General features: G+C 47.6%; 1 protein-coding gene across 1 annotated transcript in view; it reads right to left on the reverse strand.

Annotated features, from left to right (window-relative positions):
* Window positions 1–251: 251 nt before the first annotated feature.
* Window positions 252–18,156, reverse strand: part of PTPN21 (protein tyrosine phosphatase non-receptor type 21) — a 77,097-nt gene continuing 59,192 nt past the window's right edge. The window contains exons 11-19 of the mRNA XM_040333924.1: window positions 16,018–16,072; window positions 13,796–13,877; window positions 10,389–11,863; window positions 8,704–8,850; window positions 8,197–8,418; window positions 7,129–7,257; window positions 5,129–5,363; window positions 3,774–3,934; window positions 252–592 (exon numbers count right to left, since the gene is read on the reverse strand). Of these exons, the coding sequence (XP_040189858.1) occupies window positions 464–592; window positions 3,774–3,934; window positions 5,129–5,363; window positions 7,129–7,257; window positions 8,197–8,418; window positions 8,704–8,850; window positions 10,389–11,863; window positions 13,796–13,877; window positions 16,018–16,072 (2,635 nt within the window). The 3' untranslated portion in view covers window positions 252–463. The remainder of the gene's footprint in view (window positions 593–3,773; window positions 3,935–5,128; window positions 5,364–7,128; window positions 7,258–8,196; window positions 8,419–8,703; window positions 8,851–10,388; window positions 11,864–13,795; window positions 13,878–16,017; window positions 16,073–18,156) is intronic.

An 18,156-nucleotide genomic window follows, 5' to 3' on the forward strand; every position in this document is an offset into this window, starting at 1 on the left:
CAACCAGTAAAATCACAGCGATGTATAATACTGCTTCCGTCGTAGTCCGAGTTATCCCTGCAAAGAGAGGCGTTTAGAAAGGCACAGGGGGGGGGGGGGCATGTAACAGAGCGCCCTCTGGTGGTCGCAGCTCTTTAGGTGCGGATACAGGCACTGCGGGAGAAGGAGGCTTCACATTCCAGTTCCAATTGTCCGTATCTCAGCTTAGCACAACTCGGGCCTCGATTGCCAAAAAAATACGACCCCCCCCCCCCCCCCCCCCGAGCCAGTCCGGATTCCAAGTCCGCCGACGGGTTCTATGCATGACGGACCAGAAGCCTCACTGCAACTGAAATGTAACACTGTTTACCCATCTAAGGCAGAAGATAAATCGCCCGGCAACTTATCGACTACCGTCTACAGACGGGGCAGTCTGTTCCGTAGCGGGGATTGGAGGGGGGGGGGGGCTCCTGCGCTGAGGTTTTCAGATAAGTCTGGAACTTTTCAGAAACTGGATCAGGACCTTGTAGACGAAGGTGTACTGGGCGATCGTCTGCACCATCAACATCCGCTGTTGCCGCAGCGTGTCCAGCATGAACGGGATGTCCAGCATCTGCGCAATAAAATCAAGAGTCATTAATCAGAGCCATTCAGACAGCACAGGATGAATAAATGTCTAAGCGGAGAAAAAAAAAACCGTCAGGAGATCCAGAGACCAATACAAAAAATAATATGCAAATCTTGACTTTTGCTGCAAAAGCTGAACTTGGTCCCACCCCTGAGGATTTTTTTTTAACTGGTCAGCAAAGCCACACACCACCTTGATGGCTTGTTTGGATGGGCTGTTGGGGGAGGCGTTAAAAACAGTTGAGCCACATTTGTACCCCACACACCCCCGATGACCCTTTCTTGAAGTGGACCTTCATCCTAAAGAATATGTCATATTGCTGTCATGGACATGCAATAATGTCTGGCAGCTTACCTTCTCCTTCATGTGTCCATTAGAGGCCTGACTCTCTTTCTGGCTTCCTTTTATCATCTCCTCCCTGTATAGATCCACCCCAGGAAGTCTATATTAACTGTTGCACTGCAGGTCTGCTTTGATGTTCAACTTTGTTTGTTAGCTTGTGTTCCTGTCTGCCGTGTGCTACGTTTACCTTTCTGTGTACCGATTTTGACTCGTCTCTGACTACTCCTGTTTGCCTGTGACCCTGACCTTTGGCCTGTCCCTTGGTTACCCGACCTCGGCATACCCATCACTATCCCTTGTGTCCTCAGTGGCTGCTTCCCCTCTCTCCCTACGGAGTGTGACCTGGGGGACCCCAGGAGCCGCGACCTGGGTTCAGCTGCAGCGAAGGCCATCCTCGCCACTAGAGGCTCTGGTGAACACCTGCTGGACCTTAGACTCCGTGCCCTGGGGAATCTTGGGTTTACGTTTCCTGTCCATCCACAGCAGCCTGCTATTGGGTTCACTACCTTGCGGTGCACCCCTGTCTCCAATGGGGTGCATTTGTCACCTGGCCACAGGTGACCTGACAATTGCCCTTCCTCCTTCCCCCTCCATCTCTTACACACGATTGGAAATTGCGACAAGAAAACCGTGGATTTTTTTCCGACGGGATTTTGGCTCAAACTTGTGTTGCATACACACGGTGACGTACAACACTACGGCGAGCCGATAAAAATGAAGTTCAGCGATTCCGAGCATGCGTCAAATAGATTCAGAGCATGCGTGTTTTTTTTGCATACAGAGGATCGGAATTTCCGACTAGAACTTTTCTTGTAGGAAAAAAATTGAGAACCAGCTTTTAAATTTTTGCTGTTGGAATTTCCGACAGAATAAGTCAGATGGAGCCTACACACAATCGGAATTTCCGACCAAAAGCTCACATCAAACTTTTCTTGTCGGAAATTCCAACCGTGGAGGTTTCCATTTTTCGTTTATAAATGCTATTCGTGTTGCAAAGTATTTTTTTGCCTAGGTGAGAATTATCCCCCGCCTCCCTTCAGGTCCCCAGCGAGCCCTGCGGCATATCTACGCATATATGGGGTTCCCCTGGCAATCTGTAGATTTACTGGGTTCTAGACATGTGCAATTCATTTCGTTCCTAATTCGTTTTTTTTTTTTTTTTTTTTTTTATGAATTTCGACAAAATTTGTTAATATGGAAACATCCAAATTTGTAATTTCCTGAATTCAGAAATGTGAAAATTCTGAATTTCAGATATTCAAAAATTCGGAAATTCCTGAATTTGGAAATTCGATAACTAACTTAATAACTATTAAATTATAGGAATGGGAACTTCCTTTCAAATGTGGCTTTTAACCACTTATGGACTGGGCACAGGCACGTACAGATACGTCCCCTTTAAGTGCCCAGCCGTGAGTCCGAAGCTCGGGACCTGATCGCCGCCGGTGTCCTGCGAATGTTCACAGTAGCAATAGAACGGGGAGAGGTGTGTGTAAACAATGATACCAAAGATGGGGTGCTATTCTTGCCCATGATACCAATGATGGGGCGCTATTCTTCCCAATGACACCAATGATGGGGCACTCTTTTTCCCAATGTTGGGTCGCTATTCCTTGCAATGATACCAAAGATGGGGCGCTATTCTTCCCAATGACACCAACGATGGGGTGCTCTTCTTCCCAATGACACCAACGGTGTAACACTCTTTTTCCCAATGATACAGCACCATTTCTCCCAATATTGGGTCGCTATTCCTTGCAATGATACCAAAGATGGGGCGCTATTCTTCCCAATGACACCAACGGTGTAACACTCTTTTTCCCAATGATACAGCACCATTTCTCCCAATGTTGGGTCGCTATTCCTCCCAATGATACCAATGTTGGGTCGCTATTCCCCCCAATGATACCAACGAAGGGGCGCTTTTCTTCCCAATGATACCAAAGATGGGGCGCCATTCCTCCCAATTATAGAAAATGTAGTGATGTTTACTCCCACTGATGCCAGGGAAATTTCTACTCCCACTGGCCACAGTCCAGCCCTCCTAAAGTCTGAAGGACAATAAACTTGGTTTAGAAAATTTGGAGACCCCTTAAGGACTGGGCACAGACACGTACAGATCGTCCCCTTTAAGTGCCCATTCGTGGGTCGCGGGCGTACGCCCGCGACCCGGTCCGAAGCTCTGTGACCCGATCGCCGCCGGTGTCCTGCGATCGTTCACAGGAGCAGAAGAACGGGGAGAGGTGTGTGTAAACAAGGATACCAAAGATGGGGCGCTATTCTTGCCCATGATACCAATGATGGGGCGCTATTCTTGCCAATGACACCAATGATGGGGCACTCTTTTTTCCAATGTTGGGTCGCTATTCCTCCCAATGATACCAAAGATGGGGCGCTATTCTTCCCAATAACACCAACGATGGGGCAATATTCTTCCCAATGACACCAACGGTGTAGCACTTCTTTTCCCAATGATACGGCACCATTTCTCCCAATGTTGGGTCGCTATTCCCCCCAATGATACCAACGAAGGGGCGCTTTTCTTCCCAATGATACCAAAGATGGGGCGCCATTCCTCCTAGTTACAGCAAATGTAGTGATGTTTACTCCCACTGATGCCAGGGAAATTTCCACTCCCACTGGCCACAGTCCAGCCCTCCTAAAGTCTGAAGGACAATAAACTTGGTTTAGAAAATTTGGAGACCCCCGTTATAAATGATAAAATAATCTGTATATTTTTTATCTACAGTATTACTGTCGTTTTAGATAATTTTTGAGTTGGGGAAAACTTGAATTTGCTCGGCTCGGTTTCGGTTTTACGCACCTCGTTGTGCTCCAGACATGCAATCATAACCTCAGATAAGATCACAACTCCGGTCCGACCAACACCCGCATTGCAGTGGACGAGCACTGGGGGGTTTGGGGTGTTGGGGTCATTTGTGCTGTTTGTATGCCGCCGGACAGACTGGATCTCCTCCAGATAGGCTGAAAAAAATAAAAATACGAAGCAATAAAATGGATGTATTAAAAAGCTATAAAAACAAACATTTAGCATCCTTTTAGAATTATATATAAATATCACAATAATGGTATATAATAATAATAATGTTATTAATAATAATAATATTAAAATATAGGTTTCATATATGTGACATGCACATGGCGGGAACCATGAAGACTAAAAACATTGCAGTAATAAGGCAGTTTATCCTGTAATTGGTTTACAGCTAACCCATGGTGCTCTGGGAATCTACATAGTAAATAAATAAAAAAAAAATAATAATAATATTGGATGTAGATATGCATCTTGATATGGATATGAGAAACTCATAAGAAATGTTCGCTAAAACAAAAAACTTTTAGATGTCCATTTATTGCCTTTCACCCCAGATTTACACATTTTTCTAATCGGAATAAACTGGGAAAATGTGTGAACCACATGTGCAAACATTTACAAATGGACCCCTTAATGTTCACCAACATTTAGACGTGGTTCAGCCCATCCCCCCCCCCCCCCCCCCCCCAAGGCTGCACCCCACTGAAATATTGGTGAGCAATAAAATCAATGTCAGAACTTGGGTGAGCAGTTCGGACCAAGCATAAGTTCGGCCCCGAAAATTGTGCAGTACCGCGTTTGGCCTTAGGGGGGGGTGGCGCCAGAGCCGATCGTCGCCGTTCAGAAATGCACGGAGAGGCCAGAGGACAGTTCAGCTGACCTCGGCAAATCTCAGAAAGGCTTGGGAACGGAGTCTTTCCGAGGTTTGCCGAGGTCAGCCGAACAGTCCTCGGGCCTTTCCGGACGTTTCCGAGGCTCTCCCCCACCTCTGGCCGCATGCGGTATTGCATGCCATTGAAGTCAATGCGGAACTAAATTATTTTCATTTCCATTGACTTCAAGGGGGAAACTCGCTTTGATATGCGAGTGCTTTGGATTACGAGCATTTTCCTGGAACGGATTATGCTCGTAATCCGAGGTTCCGCTGTGTCAAACCATGACCTTGCTTCTGCCTGTTTAATTAGCTAGTTCTTATTCAGGTAGGGAAAATGGGGAAGGGGAGAGGGCTCTCCAGATGGAGGTTGAAAACCATAGCGCATTCTAGAAGGAAAACTAATTTGGTAAGGGCTGTAGGAAAATTTGCACATAGCAAAAGGTAGCATAACACAATGTATGGAGCTTACAGAGAAAGCCCTTCAGGTCCTCAGGGTGTCCGTGTTCCGGCCAGTCTGTGTACTGCAGGTGCCACACAGTCCTCTCCTGCCCGGTCAGCAGGTGCTTTATCTTCAGGCCAGTGGTGGCGTAACAGCCGGAGTCGGTGCGGAAGCGGGTGGTGATCTTGAACCTCCCGTAGGTAACAGTGTTGTGCCTTGATCCAAGCCTTGGCCAATATCGGTAACTCTTCTCCCGGCCTGCCTCCTGGTGGAGAAACAGAAGAGAGATTTAATGGGAATATTCTAGATGACGATACCCAACTATTACATTGAATGCACTCCATAGGTTGGGTTTTTGGCTTCATGGTAAATAGGAAAAGAAGGAATGGAACCATCTCACACAACTTTTACCCTGGAGACAATCCATAGGTTGAATTGTTTGGATACATCGTTATATGGGAAATAGAAGAAACCTACTACCAGAACCATTACCCTGAAGGCACTCCATAGGTTGGGTTGTTTGGCTACATCAGGGGTAAGCAACCTTGGCCCTCCAGCTTTAGCGAAACTACAAGACACATTGCAAGACCCTGACAATCACAGGCATGAACCCTAGAGGCAGAGTAGTTGCTAGGGGGATGCGGTCCGCACCGGGTGACACCCGCTAGAGGGGTGACACCATCCCGGTTTTTGTTTTTTTTAGCTGACATGCCCAGCCTGCCCTGTACCACCCCAGCCTGCTCTGTGCCACCCCAGCCTGCCCTGTATCACCCAGCCTGCCCTGTACCACCCCAAACAGCCCTATACCACCCCAGCCTGCCCTGTACCCCCCCCAGCCTGCCCTGTACCCCCCCAAACAGCCCTATACCACCCCAGCCTGCCCTGTGCCACCACAGCCTGCCCTGTGCCACCCCAAACTTTCCCATGCCACCCCAACTTGCCCTGTGCCACCCTAACTTGCCCTGTACCAACCCAATCTGCCCTATGCCACCATAACTTTCCCTATACCACCCCAACCTGCCCAATGCCACCCTAACTTGCCCTGTACCACCCCAACCTTTCCCATGCCATCCCAACCTGCCCTATGCCACCCTAACTTGCCCTATACCACCCCAACCTGCCCTATGCAACCCTAACTTGCCCTATACCACCCCAAACTACCCTATATCACCCCAACATGCCCTATACCACCTTAACCTGTCCTATACCACCCCACTACACCAACCTGCCACTATACCACTCTATACTACCCTAACCTGCCACTATGCTGCCCTATACTATCATTTACAGGGGCTGGTTTGGGGTGCGCTCCGTGCCCGTGCGCTGCCTGCTTGGTGCTGGGCAGCCTAGACAGAGGCGGGGGTGACACCATGTTTTACCACACCGGGTGACAGCAACCCTAGTGACGCCACTGCCTAGAGGCAAAGGTATGATGGGATTGGTAGTTTCACCACAGCTGGAGGGCGGAGGTTGCCTACCAGTGGCAGCCCGTCCATAGGGGGCGCCCGGGTGACACCCCCCCTCCTGTAGTCATAAAAAAAAAATGGGCCCTTTAATGCATTGCATGAATGTATGTTATTGTGGCCAGCTGCCGCTGGTCTATTCAGATAGCCGGACATAGGGCGCCGCATACCTGAATAACGGCAGCTGGTTGGCTGTGCGGAAGTGCCTATCAGAGCCAGAATACATTTTGTGTTTTTATCAAAACGATAAATCCCATATTTCCATGGCAACAAATTTGAAGGAGGCAGCAGTATAACCTCATTGATAAAAGATTTTGGTGCAAATTAAAAAAAAAAAAAAAAGATAAAAGATTGGCATTCATGGGCAAAGCTCAGGTTCCGCTTACAGTGGTGCAAATTTTGAATAAATGTTGAATAAAAAGAGAATATGAGTGCCAAACTTTCATACAACCTTTTCGAAATATTCCATATTTTCCACCTCTAATTGGGCTTTTCCTAAGTAAACTATGAAAGTAGAAAATCATCTATCTTGGTAGTCTATGGTAAATGTAAAATGGTGCAGCTTACCTCTTCCAGTGTTACCATGGCGATGATGGCTACCCCCTGTTCCCAGACCATCTGCCAGAATTCTTGACACGTATTCTGCAGAGGTCCTTGGGTGGCGATGTAATCCCACTCCACACTGCCAACAGTTACCTACAAAATAAACAGATTCATTAAAAAAAAAAAATTCTGGTAACATGAATATAGAGAGAACCAGGGTGATGGGAGCCGGGGTAGGTGGGGCAGGTGACACTGTGAGCTAGGGGGGCGGTGGGGCAGGTGACACCATGAATCGGGGGCGGGGGGGCAGGTGACACTTTAAGCAGGTGACACCGTGAGCCGAGGGGGGGGGGGTTGGGCAGGTGACACCGTGAGCAGGGGGGTGGGTGACACCGTGAGCAGGTAACACCACGAGCTGGGGGCAGGTGACACTGAGTTGGGGGGTGAGCAGGTGACACTGTGAGCCGGGGGCAAATGACACCATAAGGCGGGGGGTAGGTGACACTGAGGCGGGGGGGGTGGTGAATGAAGGTGACACGGGGAGCCGGGGAGGTGGCAAATGATACGGGGAGCCGGGGGACGGTGGCAAATGACACGGGGAGCCGGGGGACGGTGGCAAATGATACGGGGAGCCCGGGGGAAGGTGGCAAATGACACGGGGAGCCGGGGGAGGTGGCAAATGACACGGGGAGCCGGGGACGGTGGCAAATGACACGGGGAGCCGGGGGACGGTGGCAAATGACACGGGGAGCCGGGGGACGGTGGCAAATGACACGGGGAGCCGGGGGACGGTGGCAAATGACACGGGGAGCCGGGGGACGGTGGCAAATGACACGGGGAGCCGGGGGACGGTGGCAAATGACACGGGGAGCCGGGGGACGGTGGCAAATGACACGGGGAGCCGGGGGACGGTGGCAAATGACACGGGGAGCCGGGGGGAGGTGGCAAATGACACGGGGAGCCGGGGGCAAATGACACGGGGAGTCGGGGGAAGGTGGCAAATGACACGGGGAGCCGGGGGAAGGTGGCAAATGACACGGGGAGCCGGGGGAGGTGGCAAGAAAGTGGCGGATGACACAGTAGTGGACTCACCTTTATGTGGGAGGCATTGATATACCCGGTGTTATTTTCTTTAGTTGGGACCAATTCCACCCGAGTATCATCATAGGGCAGGACATCCTGGAACCGGTTCCGCTCGGCATTCTCCGGCAGCCGCGCTATGGAGCACTCGGTGTCGGGCAATCGCTTCTTCAGGGTCTGCTCATACTCCGTAAAGACCATGCCTTGTTCAAGCCGCTGCTCTAGAATTTTACACTGTGACAAACATAACGGGGTTAGATGAAGGACTTCAGCTATGTGCACCTAGTCACAGTTAAGACACAAGACATGCAACACCAAAGAGGAAAGAGGCTATAAAGTTTGCCAACAAAATTAGAAAGGAAGCCACTTGTAGATAGACAAAGTGTGGAAGGGTTAGAACCTCTGTCAGGTTGATCAACCACCCATTTTTACCACCAACCATGTGAATAAGGTCTTAAAAGCGCCATAGACAAAATCAGAGCACCACTCAGTGAGAGGATTTTGAAGCATGCCAATTACCCGCTCGTCATTGGACGCTTTTATACTTTGATGCTCCTCCCTCTCGTCATCCGGTAGCGGCATGCGGGGCAGGACGAGACCGTTCCAAGCAGCAAGCTTCAAAGGTCCTATTTTTTTAACTTCTGCTCGGATACCTTTTTTCATACCCTATAATGGTATAAAACAAACACAAGCAGAAAACATTTAAAAAAGAAAAAAGGGCATTTGTTTAAATACGACATTCGTTATTTTGTAAAATTCATAAAAATTCGTATTCATTGATGCGGCCACATTGAAAAGGAAATTACAATACCTATAATTTAATAGCTAGTAATAGTTACGTTATTATTAGTTATTATTTCAGATTTTCGAATTTACAAATTTCCGATTTTTTCCCCAATTTACAAAATTTCGTTTTTTTTTAATTTACGAATTTCAGATTTTTTTTAATTTATAAATTTCAGATTATTTTTCGAATTTACGAATTTCAGATCATCGAATTTATGTTTTTTTTTTTTTTATTTACAAATATTCGGAAAAGTTTGTTGAACAAGTTTTGTTGAATATGTTGAAATTCGTAAAAAAAAAAAAAAAAAGAATTCAGATCGAAACAAATTGCACATGTCTACTACATAGTGCAAGGGCCTCCCTGATTGTAATAAACTTGAAAGTGTTTAGGTTTGACCCAGGGCCGATCCTAGGCAGGGTGCACGGGGTGCCCCGCACCCAGGCGCCGCAGAGGTGGGGGCGCCGAAGCTCCAAAGTGCTCCCCTCCCTCCTCCTTGTCTGTGTCCAGAGGCGAGCGCATGTAGCGAGTGCTGCGGTTCCCCATCCCGCTTGCTCTCTCCGCTGGCAACTGACAAAAGGAGCGCATACCTCCCACTGTCCCCGGAATCCGGGTTGGGTACCACAGCGGAGCCTAGTACCGAAACACGTTCCGGCACTAGGCTCCACTAATTAATTCTGTCCGGTGCGCGTGGAGCAGTCTCCTGTCTGCCCCGCCCCCTCTGCGTGTGTCGGCTCTTCTCCCATAGGCGGTGTGATGAGAGGCTTCTGGGTTGGCTGGAGCTGCTGCCAATCATCCCGTGCACTCCCAGAAATGCTCTATGAGTGCCACCCTCCAAGTAACCAAAGATGCCACGTATGCCCCACCCCCTGTAATGTGCTTCTGCTCCCAGCGCGCCCGAGCTACAGGGATCTATTGGACAGGTACTGATCTATGGGGACACCTGATGTATGGGGCTCTGATGGGGGACATCTGCTGGGAGGCTCTGATGGGGGAAACTAATGAAGACTTCTTAGGGGAGCATCTCTGTGTTTGAGTCGTAAACATAGAAACATGTGTAAATGGGAGGAGTTAGTAAGATGACTACACCCATGTGGGGGCGCCAGAAATATTTCTGCACCCAGGCGTCTGTAACCCTAGGATCTGCCCTGGTTTGACCTCATATTATATGGTTTTGGGAAATCTAAAAGGAAAGTTGTACAAGAGAAATGTAAAATGTATGGCTAGCCTAAGCTTCAACATTTGAACTCTGTAAATATAATTTTATTAGCAAAGCAGTTAAGATTAGCTTGATAAACAGGAAACATTAGCTTACAGCTTCATCAATAAAACTGACCCCAAGCTTCCCTTTAAAGCAGCTAAAATATTAAATAGTTTTCCAACCCCCAATCAATATTCGAGTGACTGGAATTGTACTTACCCCTGAAGGCGGAAGACCCTCAACTATGTCCTTCTTTCCGGACAGGACATCAGACACCGGCCTTTTTTTCATGGGCTCCTTTTTCACTCTATACGTCACCGTGCCAGCTATGAGATTGGACTCGGATACGGAGGGGGGTATTGTGCCGCTCCCTCTCCTGTTGGATAGGAGGTCTCCTGTAAACTGTAGAGGACTGATGGCGGTTTGCCGCCTTTCTTTCTCCACCTCCACTGGTTTGTGCTCATAGATGTGTAAATGATTGAGTGGCACGGAGCTGTATGGGTAGCTGGGCTCCGACTCATCTGGATAGGTCTCCATGACTGTTCGGAGTTGGGACCGATCATAATGAGCCGTTTGAGGGACATTCGCCATGTTGTCTTCTTCCTCATTGTCATCATCATCATCCTCACTGCTGTGAATAAGCATGGTGGCATCTGAGAGAGACTTCTTGTGCCCGTAACGGCCTCTTTCTTGCTCAGCACCTTGCTCCTCTTTAGCGCGTTCTATGTAAACATTGGTTGGCGAATCTGTTGGCATGATCCTTTGCGGTGCCACGTTGGCGGAGGAAGAAGACGCAGTCCGCTCTTTCACCCTCATTCCTTCGAAGCTATGGGTCAGCCCTGCGATTTCTATGCTGTTCCTCTTCTGAAGTTGGGCATGGCGGGCCGCCGTTAATGGCTCGCTGACTTCTTGCAAGGAATGAGCCACCGGAAGGCTATCCTCCTGAAACATCTGCACCGAATGGTGGACCCTCCTGGTGATAAGGTCAGGGTTACTGCTGCTTGTATGATGCCGGGTTAGATCCGGGGTGCTGTTGGCTGGGCGCGGGTATGGGTATGGATACGGAGGAGGAGGCCGGTATACCTGAGTTTTCATGATGTTGGAGGCCGGGTAGTCTTGGGCCTGAAGCTGGACATTGGTCAGTTCGGGGACACTTACTGCTCCAACTACTGGGCGTCTCTCGGCCTGGTAAGGGTAGGGAGATTGGCTGTGGAAACTGTAGTTCAGGTTGAACGGATAATGATGGGACTGGGGGGAGGTGAACTGGGCATGCTCTCGGATTTCCGGTTGACTGTACACCAAAGCATCCGGCCTACTGTAGGCATAGGAATTGCCGATGTTGAGGTTCCTCATCGAGTGGCTTTGCCTGTCCGAATGCATGACGCCCCTGTTCAGCTGCCTCATCACCGTCTCGTAATCAGGAGTCGGGCGGTAAGAGGGAGGGATGAGGGCACTGTGCCGGTGGGTGGGGATGTACTCCTGCCTCATGATGTCACTTCCTGTAATGCTGGGATTGGAGGACATGGGCGACGGCTGCATGTAGTGTTGTTGGGTGTTGAGCGAGTTGGTGCTGTGAGCGCTGTAGACGCTGCCATTGCGGATTCTACCATTGAAGTCGTGAGGACTGCGGTCGAGGCTGGTCTGGGAGTGATAGTAATATCCGTTCTGATTGCTCACAAACACGGGCAGATTGTCTGCAATAGTCCAAATACACACAAATTAATAGCTGGTCACCTACAATCACTGCATATTTTCCTAAAACCTAAATCATTTTTCCTTTTTTTTTTTTTGTATAGAGCAGGGAGGGGTTAGTTTTTTTTTTTGCTCTCTTTGTCCCCACTGGAAAGAATTATGTTCTCTATTTGTCCTGTGACCACCAGAGCTGGAAGTGACAGAAAAATACAGAATCTCGAGTTGCCACCAGAACAGGAAGTAAGGGGAAATTTTCCAATGTCCCGTTTACAATGGTCCCCTCACTTTGGAGAAATGTCCCTCTTACTTCCTGCTAGGACGTCATCGATTGTGATTCCCTATATAAGGGAACACGTGATCGATGACAGCACCACAGTGAAGAGCGGGGAAGCTGTGCCCAGCCGTGCCATTCTGTCGACGTAAATGTGCAGGAGGCGGTCCTTAAGTGGTTAAATGAGCAGCAATTTGTCCGGCCATAGAATGCGACCTTCTCGTCAGGAATTGATAAATATGCACAGCTAACTCCATTACAACAAAACATAATGAATATGTAAAACAATGATACAGTTATAAATAATGTAACTCTAAATCTTTTCTCTTTTTTCACGCTTAGAATATAGTTACCCTGAAGAAGACCTTTACCCTAATAGGTCGAAACGCGTAGGAACTAATCACAAATCTCTATGGTTTTATACCTAACCTGAGTATATGTGCATTTTTCCTGTTGTTGACGAGATATGTTTTTATGTCAGGGCCAAAAATACTTTTTATGGCACCTATGTATCCATGCCTATCAATTTTTTGATATTATGATACAAATAAAGTAATATTAACTTGTATCAAAAATACATAATGGAATAGATTTTTTTTTATTATTTTTAATCCAGAGTTTAGTGTTGCTTTAACCGCTTGCCGCCCGCAGCATGGCACGGGCAGGCAGAAGGACGTACCTGTATGTCCCCTTTAAGCAGTTGTTGCGGGCGGGGACGCCCGCGGGTCCCGCGGACTCAATCGGCGCGGGCGTACCCGCGATCGTCTTACGAAGAGATAGAGCGGGGAGATGTTAGTGTAAACACAACATCTCCCCGTTCTGCCTAGTGACACTGTCACCGATCGTGTTCCCTGTCATCTGGAACACAATCAGTGGCGTGTCACAGCAAGCCACGCCCCCCTACAGTAAGAATAGCTCCTTAGGAGACACTTAACTCCTACAGCGCCACCTAGTGGTCAACCCCTTCACTGCCAGTGTCATTTTCACGGTAACCAGTGCATTTTTATAGCACTGTTCGCTGTAAAAATGACAATGGTCCCAAAAATGTGTCAAAAGTGTCCGATGTGTCCGCCATAATGTCGCAGTCAAGATAAAAAAACAAAAATAATGGCTGATCGCCGCCATTACTAGTAAAAAAAAATATTAATAAAAATACTATCCCCTATTTTGTAGACGCTATAACTTTTGCACAGACCAATCAATAAACGCTTATTGCGATTTTTTTAACAAAAATATGTAGAAGAATACGTATCGGCCTAAACTGAGGGGAATTTTTTTTTTTTTTTTTAAATCTTTTTGGGGGATATTTATTAATTATCGCAAAAAAGTAAAAAAAAATTAAAATATTGAATTTTTTTCAAAATTATCGCTCTTTTTGTTTATAGCGCAAAAAATAAAAACCGCAGAGGTGATCAAATACCACCAAAAGAAAGCTCTATTTGTGGGAAAAAAAGGACGTCAATTTTGTTTGGGAGCCACGTCGCACGACCGCGCAATTGTCAGTTAAAGCGACGCAGTGCCGAATCGCAAAAAAGTGGCCCGGTCCTTTAGCGACAAAATGGTCCGGGGCTTAGGTGGTTAAGTATCATTTAGTAAGAATGTACGTCTACATCAAAAAAAATATTTTTCTAAGGGTTGGGGAGAATAAAATGTGGAAATGTACCTTGTGAAGAGGTGTAAGGCTCATTGTAGTGCCCATTGTAGTGCATCTGGGGCGGAGGCATCATGTAAGGTTGGTGCTTTGGCTGCAAAGGATACAAAAGTTAGCAAAGTTATATTTATTATCTTCTAAATGTTAAACATATTTAATGCATCTGGTAACGGAACCGCTTCCCCCACACTCCGCTTGAGCGCTCCCGTCAGTAGACCGCTTCCTCCAGTCTGAACATAGATATCAGATATTACAGACGCATATTGCGACCAAGAACCAGGCGAGACTAGCTCAGCTACAAAACTGGAAGTTCTTTCATTTAAACTCCGACACATACTTTTATATCCCACAGGAGGTGGGAGGAGATCCCCCTCCTGATCATATTACCCCAACAATACAAACTGTAATTACAACACGGACACCCTCCTAGAACCGGAGAGCTGCACTGTAGCCATCTTTTGGCCATAGCGAGGGCAGGAAGGGGTTAATTTGCAGATTATTTTTGTTATAAACAGGTTTCCAATTATGTATGTACATGGGGGAGCTATAGGCAGAGACCACGCTTAGCCACTTATGGACCGCCTGCCGTCGTTACTTTAAAGATGGATACCGTCGTTATGGCAGCAGCTAGCTATCATAGCCCCGGTTATCCTCTTCTTCAGCGGGCGGTCCGCTTTCAGATAAACGTGGTCTCTGCGGCGGATTTGCCACAAGATCACTCTTATCGGCCCGCGCCCTCCGTTGCCTTACCGGAGCCGTTGGTAGCGGCGGAGGCGATCTGGTCATTCTCCCTGTGTGGTATGGAGACGTCTCCATACCACATAACCCCAACCGTCTCCATACCACATAACCCCAACCGTCTCCATACCACATAACCCCAACCGTCTCCATACCACATAACCCCAACCGTCTCCATACCACATACCCCCGAACCGTCTCCATACCACATACCCCCGAACCGTCTCCATACCACATACCCCCGAACCGTCTCCATAAAACATACCCCCGAACCGTCTCCATACCACATACCCCCGAACCGTCTCCATACCACATACCCCTGAACCGTCTCCATACCACATACCCCAGAACCGTCTCCATACCACATACCCCCGAACCGTCTCCATACCACATACCCCCGAACCGTCTCCATACCACATACCCCCGAACCGTCTCCATACCACATACCCCCGAACCGTCTCCATACCACATACCCCCGAACCGTCTCCATACCACATACCCCCAACCGTCTCCATACCACATACCCCCAACCGTCTCCATACCACATACCCCCAACCGTCTCCATACCACATAACCCAACCGTCTACATACCACATAACCCAACCGTCTCCATACCACATAACCCAACCGTCTCCATACCACATAACCCAACCGTCTACATACCACATAACCCAACCGTCTCCATACCACATACCTGTTTAACAAAAATAATCTGCAAATTAACCCCTTCCTGCCCTTGCTATGGCCAAAAGATGGCTACAGTGCACTCTTCGTTTCTAGGAGGGTGTCCGTGTTGTAATTATGTTTCTGGTTACAGTTTGTATTGTTGGGGTAATATGATCAGGAGGGGGATCTCCTCCCACCTCCTGTGGGATATAAAAGTATGTGTCAGAGTTTAAATGCTTTAATATCGTTTTAAGGTAATCATTACTATCAGGGCCGATCCAAGTTCACAGACGCCTGGGTGCAGAAATATTTCTGGCGCCCCCACATGGGCGTGGTCATCTTACCAACACCTCCCCTTTACAAATGTTTGTTTGGCAACAACTCAAACACAGAGATGCTTCCCCAACACGGACAAAGAGAACACGTTAGGCAGGGACCCCCCCCCCCCCCCCGTGGCATCACTGCGCGGCTGGTCTCTCTCCACACAGAGACAGCCGTTGCTTCTCTCTCCTCCTCTGACAGGGGGGACGGGCTTGGGCAGGAAACACAGTGGCGGCGGTGGTGACCGGCGGAGAGAGCCGCCTCTGGACACGGACAAGGAGAGGAGGACGGAGGAGGGCACTCTGGTGCTTCAGTGATCCCCACCTTTGTGGCGCCTGGGTGCACTGCACCCCACGCACCTGCCTAGGATCAGCCCTGATTACAATAATCGACATCACTGACGATATGCAACGGTTTCCCTTTGAACTCAAAAGCACATTTTTTTGGGGGGCATAGAGATTAGGGCAGCAGCCCATGCATTCAGGATTTCATTGGAGTCATCGTCTTACCAGTGACAGTCTCGTAGATGATCTCCGACGCACCGGATTGACCGCCGGAGTTTGCCTGCGGAGAAGAGGTCTCGGTCAGTAATATTCTGCAGAACAGGTCCAGGCAAAGGCACATACACAACCCCCCCCCCCCCCCCCGAATAGGGCGGAAAATGCAGACGCACAGTAATTCAGCCAACCATAAAACATTACCCATCTATATCACCAGTAGGGGGCACTAGACCCTGGCCTGAGCAAACTGACTTAAATTTGCTGCCGATATAGAAGCAACACACAAACAGCCAAGCTTCAATGATCCAGCCATGCAGAGACTATTAGAAGAGACTATTGGACCCAACCACCTTCTAGATGCCCAATGAGCCAAAACATCAGCCAACGTGGCATAAATGCCACTCTGTTCATAATGAGCAAATATTCAATCTTATGCCAAAAGCAACCAACAAGTTTTACTATAAGGACCAGTTCACACCATAGAAACATAGTCCGCGTGCGTTCCACATGCTTTTCCGCATGCGTGTTTTTGATGTGTTTTTGATGCAATTCTGGTGCGTTCCAGATGCAGTCCAGTGCTCTCCCCCCCCCCCCCCTCTTTTTTTCTTAACCTTAACCGTTCCCGACCGGCGCACGCCGATATACGTCGAAGAAGAAAAGAAAGAAGAAGAAAAGAAAGAAAGAAGAAGAAAAGAAAGAAAGAAAGAAAGAAAAAGAAAAGAAAGAAAGAAAGAAGAAAGAAGAAGAAAGAAGAAGAAAGAAGAAGAAAGAAAGAAAGAAAGAAAGAAAGAAAGAAAGAAAGAAAGAAAGGAGAAAAAAAAGAAGAAAAAAAGAAGAAAGAAGAAGGAAGAAAAAGAAAAGCACCTGAAATGCTTCCGGAAACGCATCAAAAATGCACCGACAGCATCATAAAAAAAATACTTTAAAAATGTGCATGCAGAAACGCATCTGGAACAGAAACGCATAGTGAACCGGCCCTTAGATACTTTTCATGCAGAACCAAAACGCACTGAACTGCTTGTGGTGTGAACTGGCCCTAAGAGATACTCGGCCAGTAGCGCCTCCAATGGGACGTCAAAACCCAATAAATAAACATGCTCCCTAAAAGCCTTCATACTCAAAACAGGAAGGCGCAAGCGAGGTGAGAGAGAGCTCCCTATTGCATTACTACAAGAATGAAGATAAATGGCAGTTACTTATAATAATAATAAGGAACTGCCTTTCACCCTTGCTATTTCTCTCCTATACTAATATAATATTAGTGAAGAAGTTTTACAGCAGTTCCTCATTTGTACAATGGTACAGAAGAAAAAAGATGATGGTAATTGGCAGTTGGAGATTGTTATATGAGTGCAGAAGAAGTGAAAAGATGATGGTAAGTGTCAGTTGGAGATTGTTACATTAGTGCATAAGAAGAGTAGTGAAAACATGATGGTAAGTGGCAGTTAGACATTGTTACATTAGTGCAGAAGGAGAAGAGAAAAGATGATGGTAAGTGGCAGTTGGACATGGTTACATTAGTGCAGAAGTAGAAGAGAAAAGATGATGGTAAGTGGCAGTTGGACATTGTTACATTAGTGCAGAAGGGAGAAGATGAGGATAAGCAGTACTCTTTAGTGTTACACTAGTGCCAAAGAGAGAGAATAATAAGTGGCAGTTGCTCATTATTACATTAGTACAGGAGGGAATGGATGAAGGTAAGTGGCAGTTGCTCATTATTACATTAGTACAGGAGGGAATGGATGAAGGTAAGTGGCAGGCACAGACTTCCCCTGTTTAGGAGGGTTTCTCTAGCTCACCCTTTGGGCAGAGAAGGACGAGACAGAATTGGGAAACGTTGAAAGGAGGAGAGGAGAGAGAGAGATTTCTGAGGCCCATCCACAGGAGCAGGAGGAGGATCAAGGGGGTCCCTAAGGACAAAGACATGCAGAGGTGAGGAAGATAAAAGGACAGTCACTCCCGAGCCACAGGCCTATCTATGCTTACAAGTTCTGGGACCACCTGTCAGTTTCCTATATTGCCAAAGCTGGCGATACAATAGCTAAATATTGCTGGTAATAAAAATTTATAATGGTTTGGGGTCAATTTTTTTTTTGTTTGATATTTTTTTTCAACAGTATCTTTGTTTTACAAGTAAACATTTAATCC

Source organism: Rana temporaria, chromosome 13 (assembly GCF_905171775.1).
Source record: "Rana temporaria chromosome 13, aRanTem1.1, whole genome shotgun sequence".
In the NCBI taxonomy this organism is placed as follows: domain Eukaryota; kingdom Metazoa; phylum Chordata; class Amphibia; order Anura; family Ranidae; genus Rana; species Rana temporaria.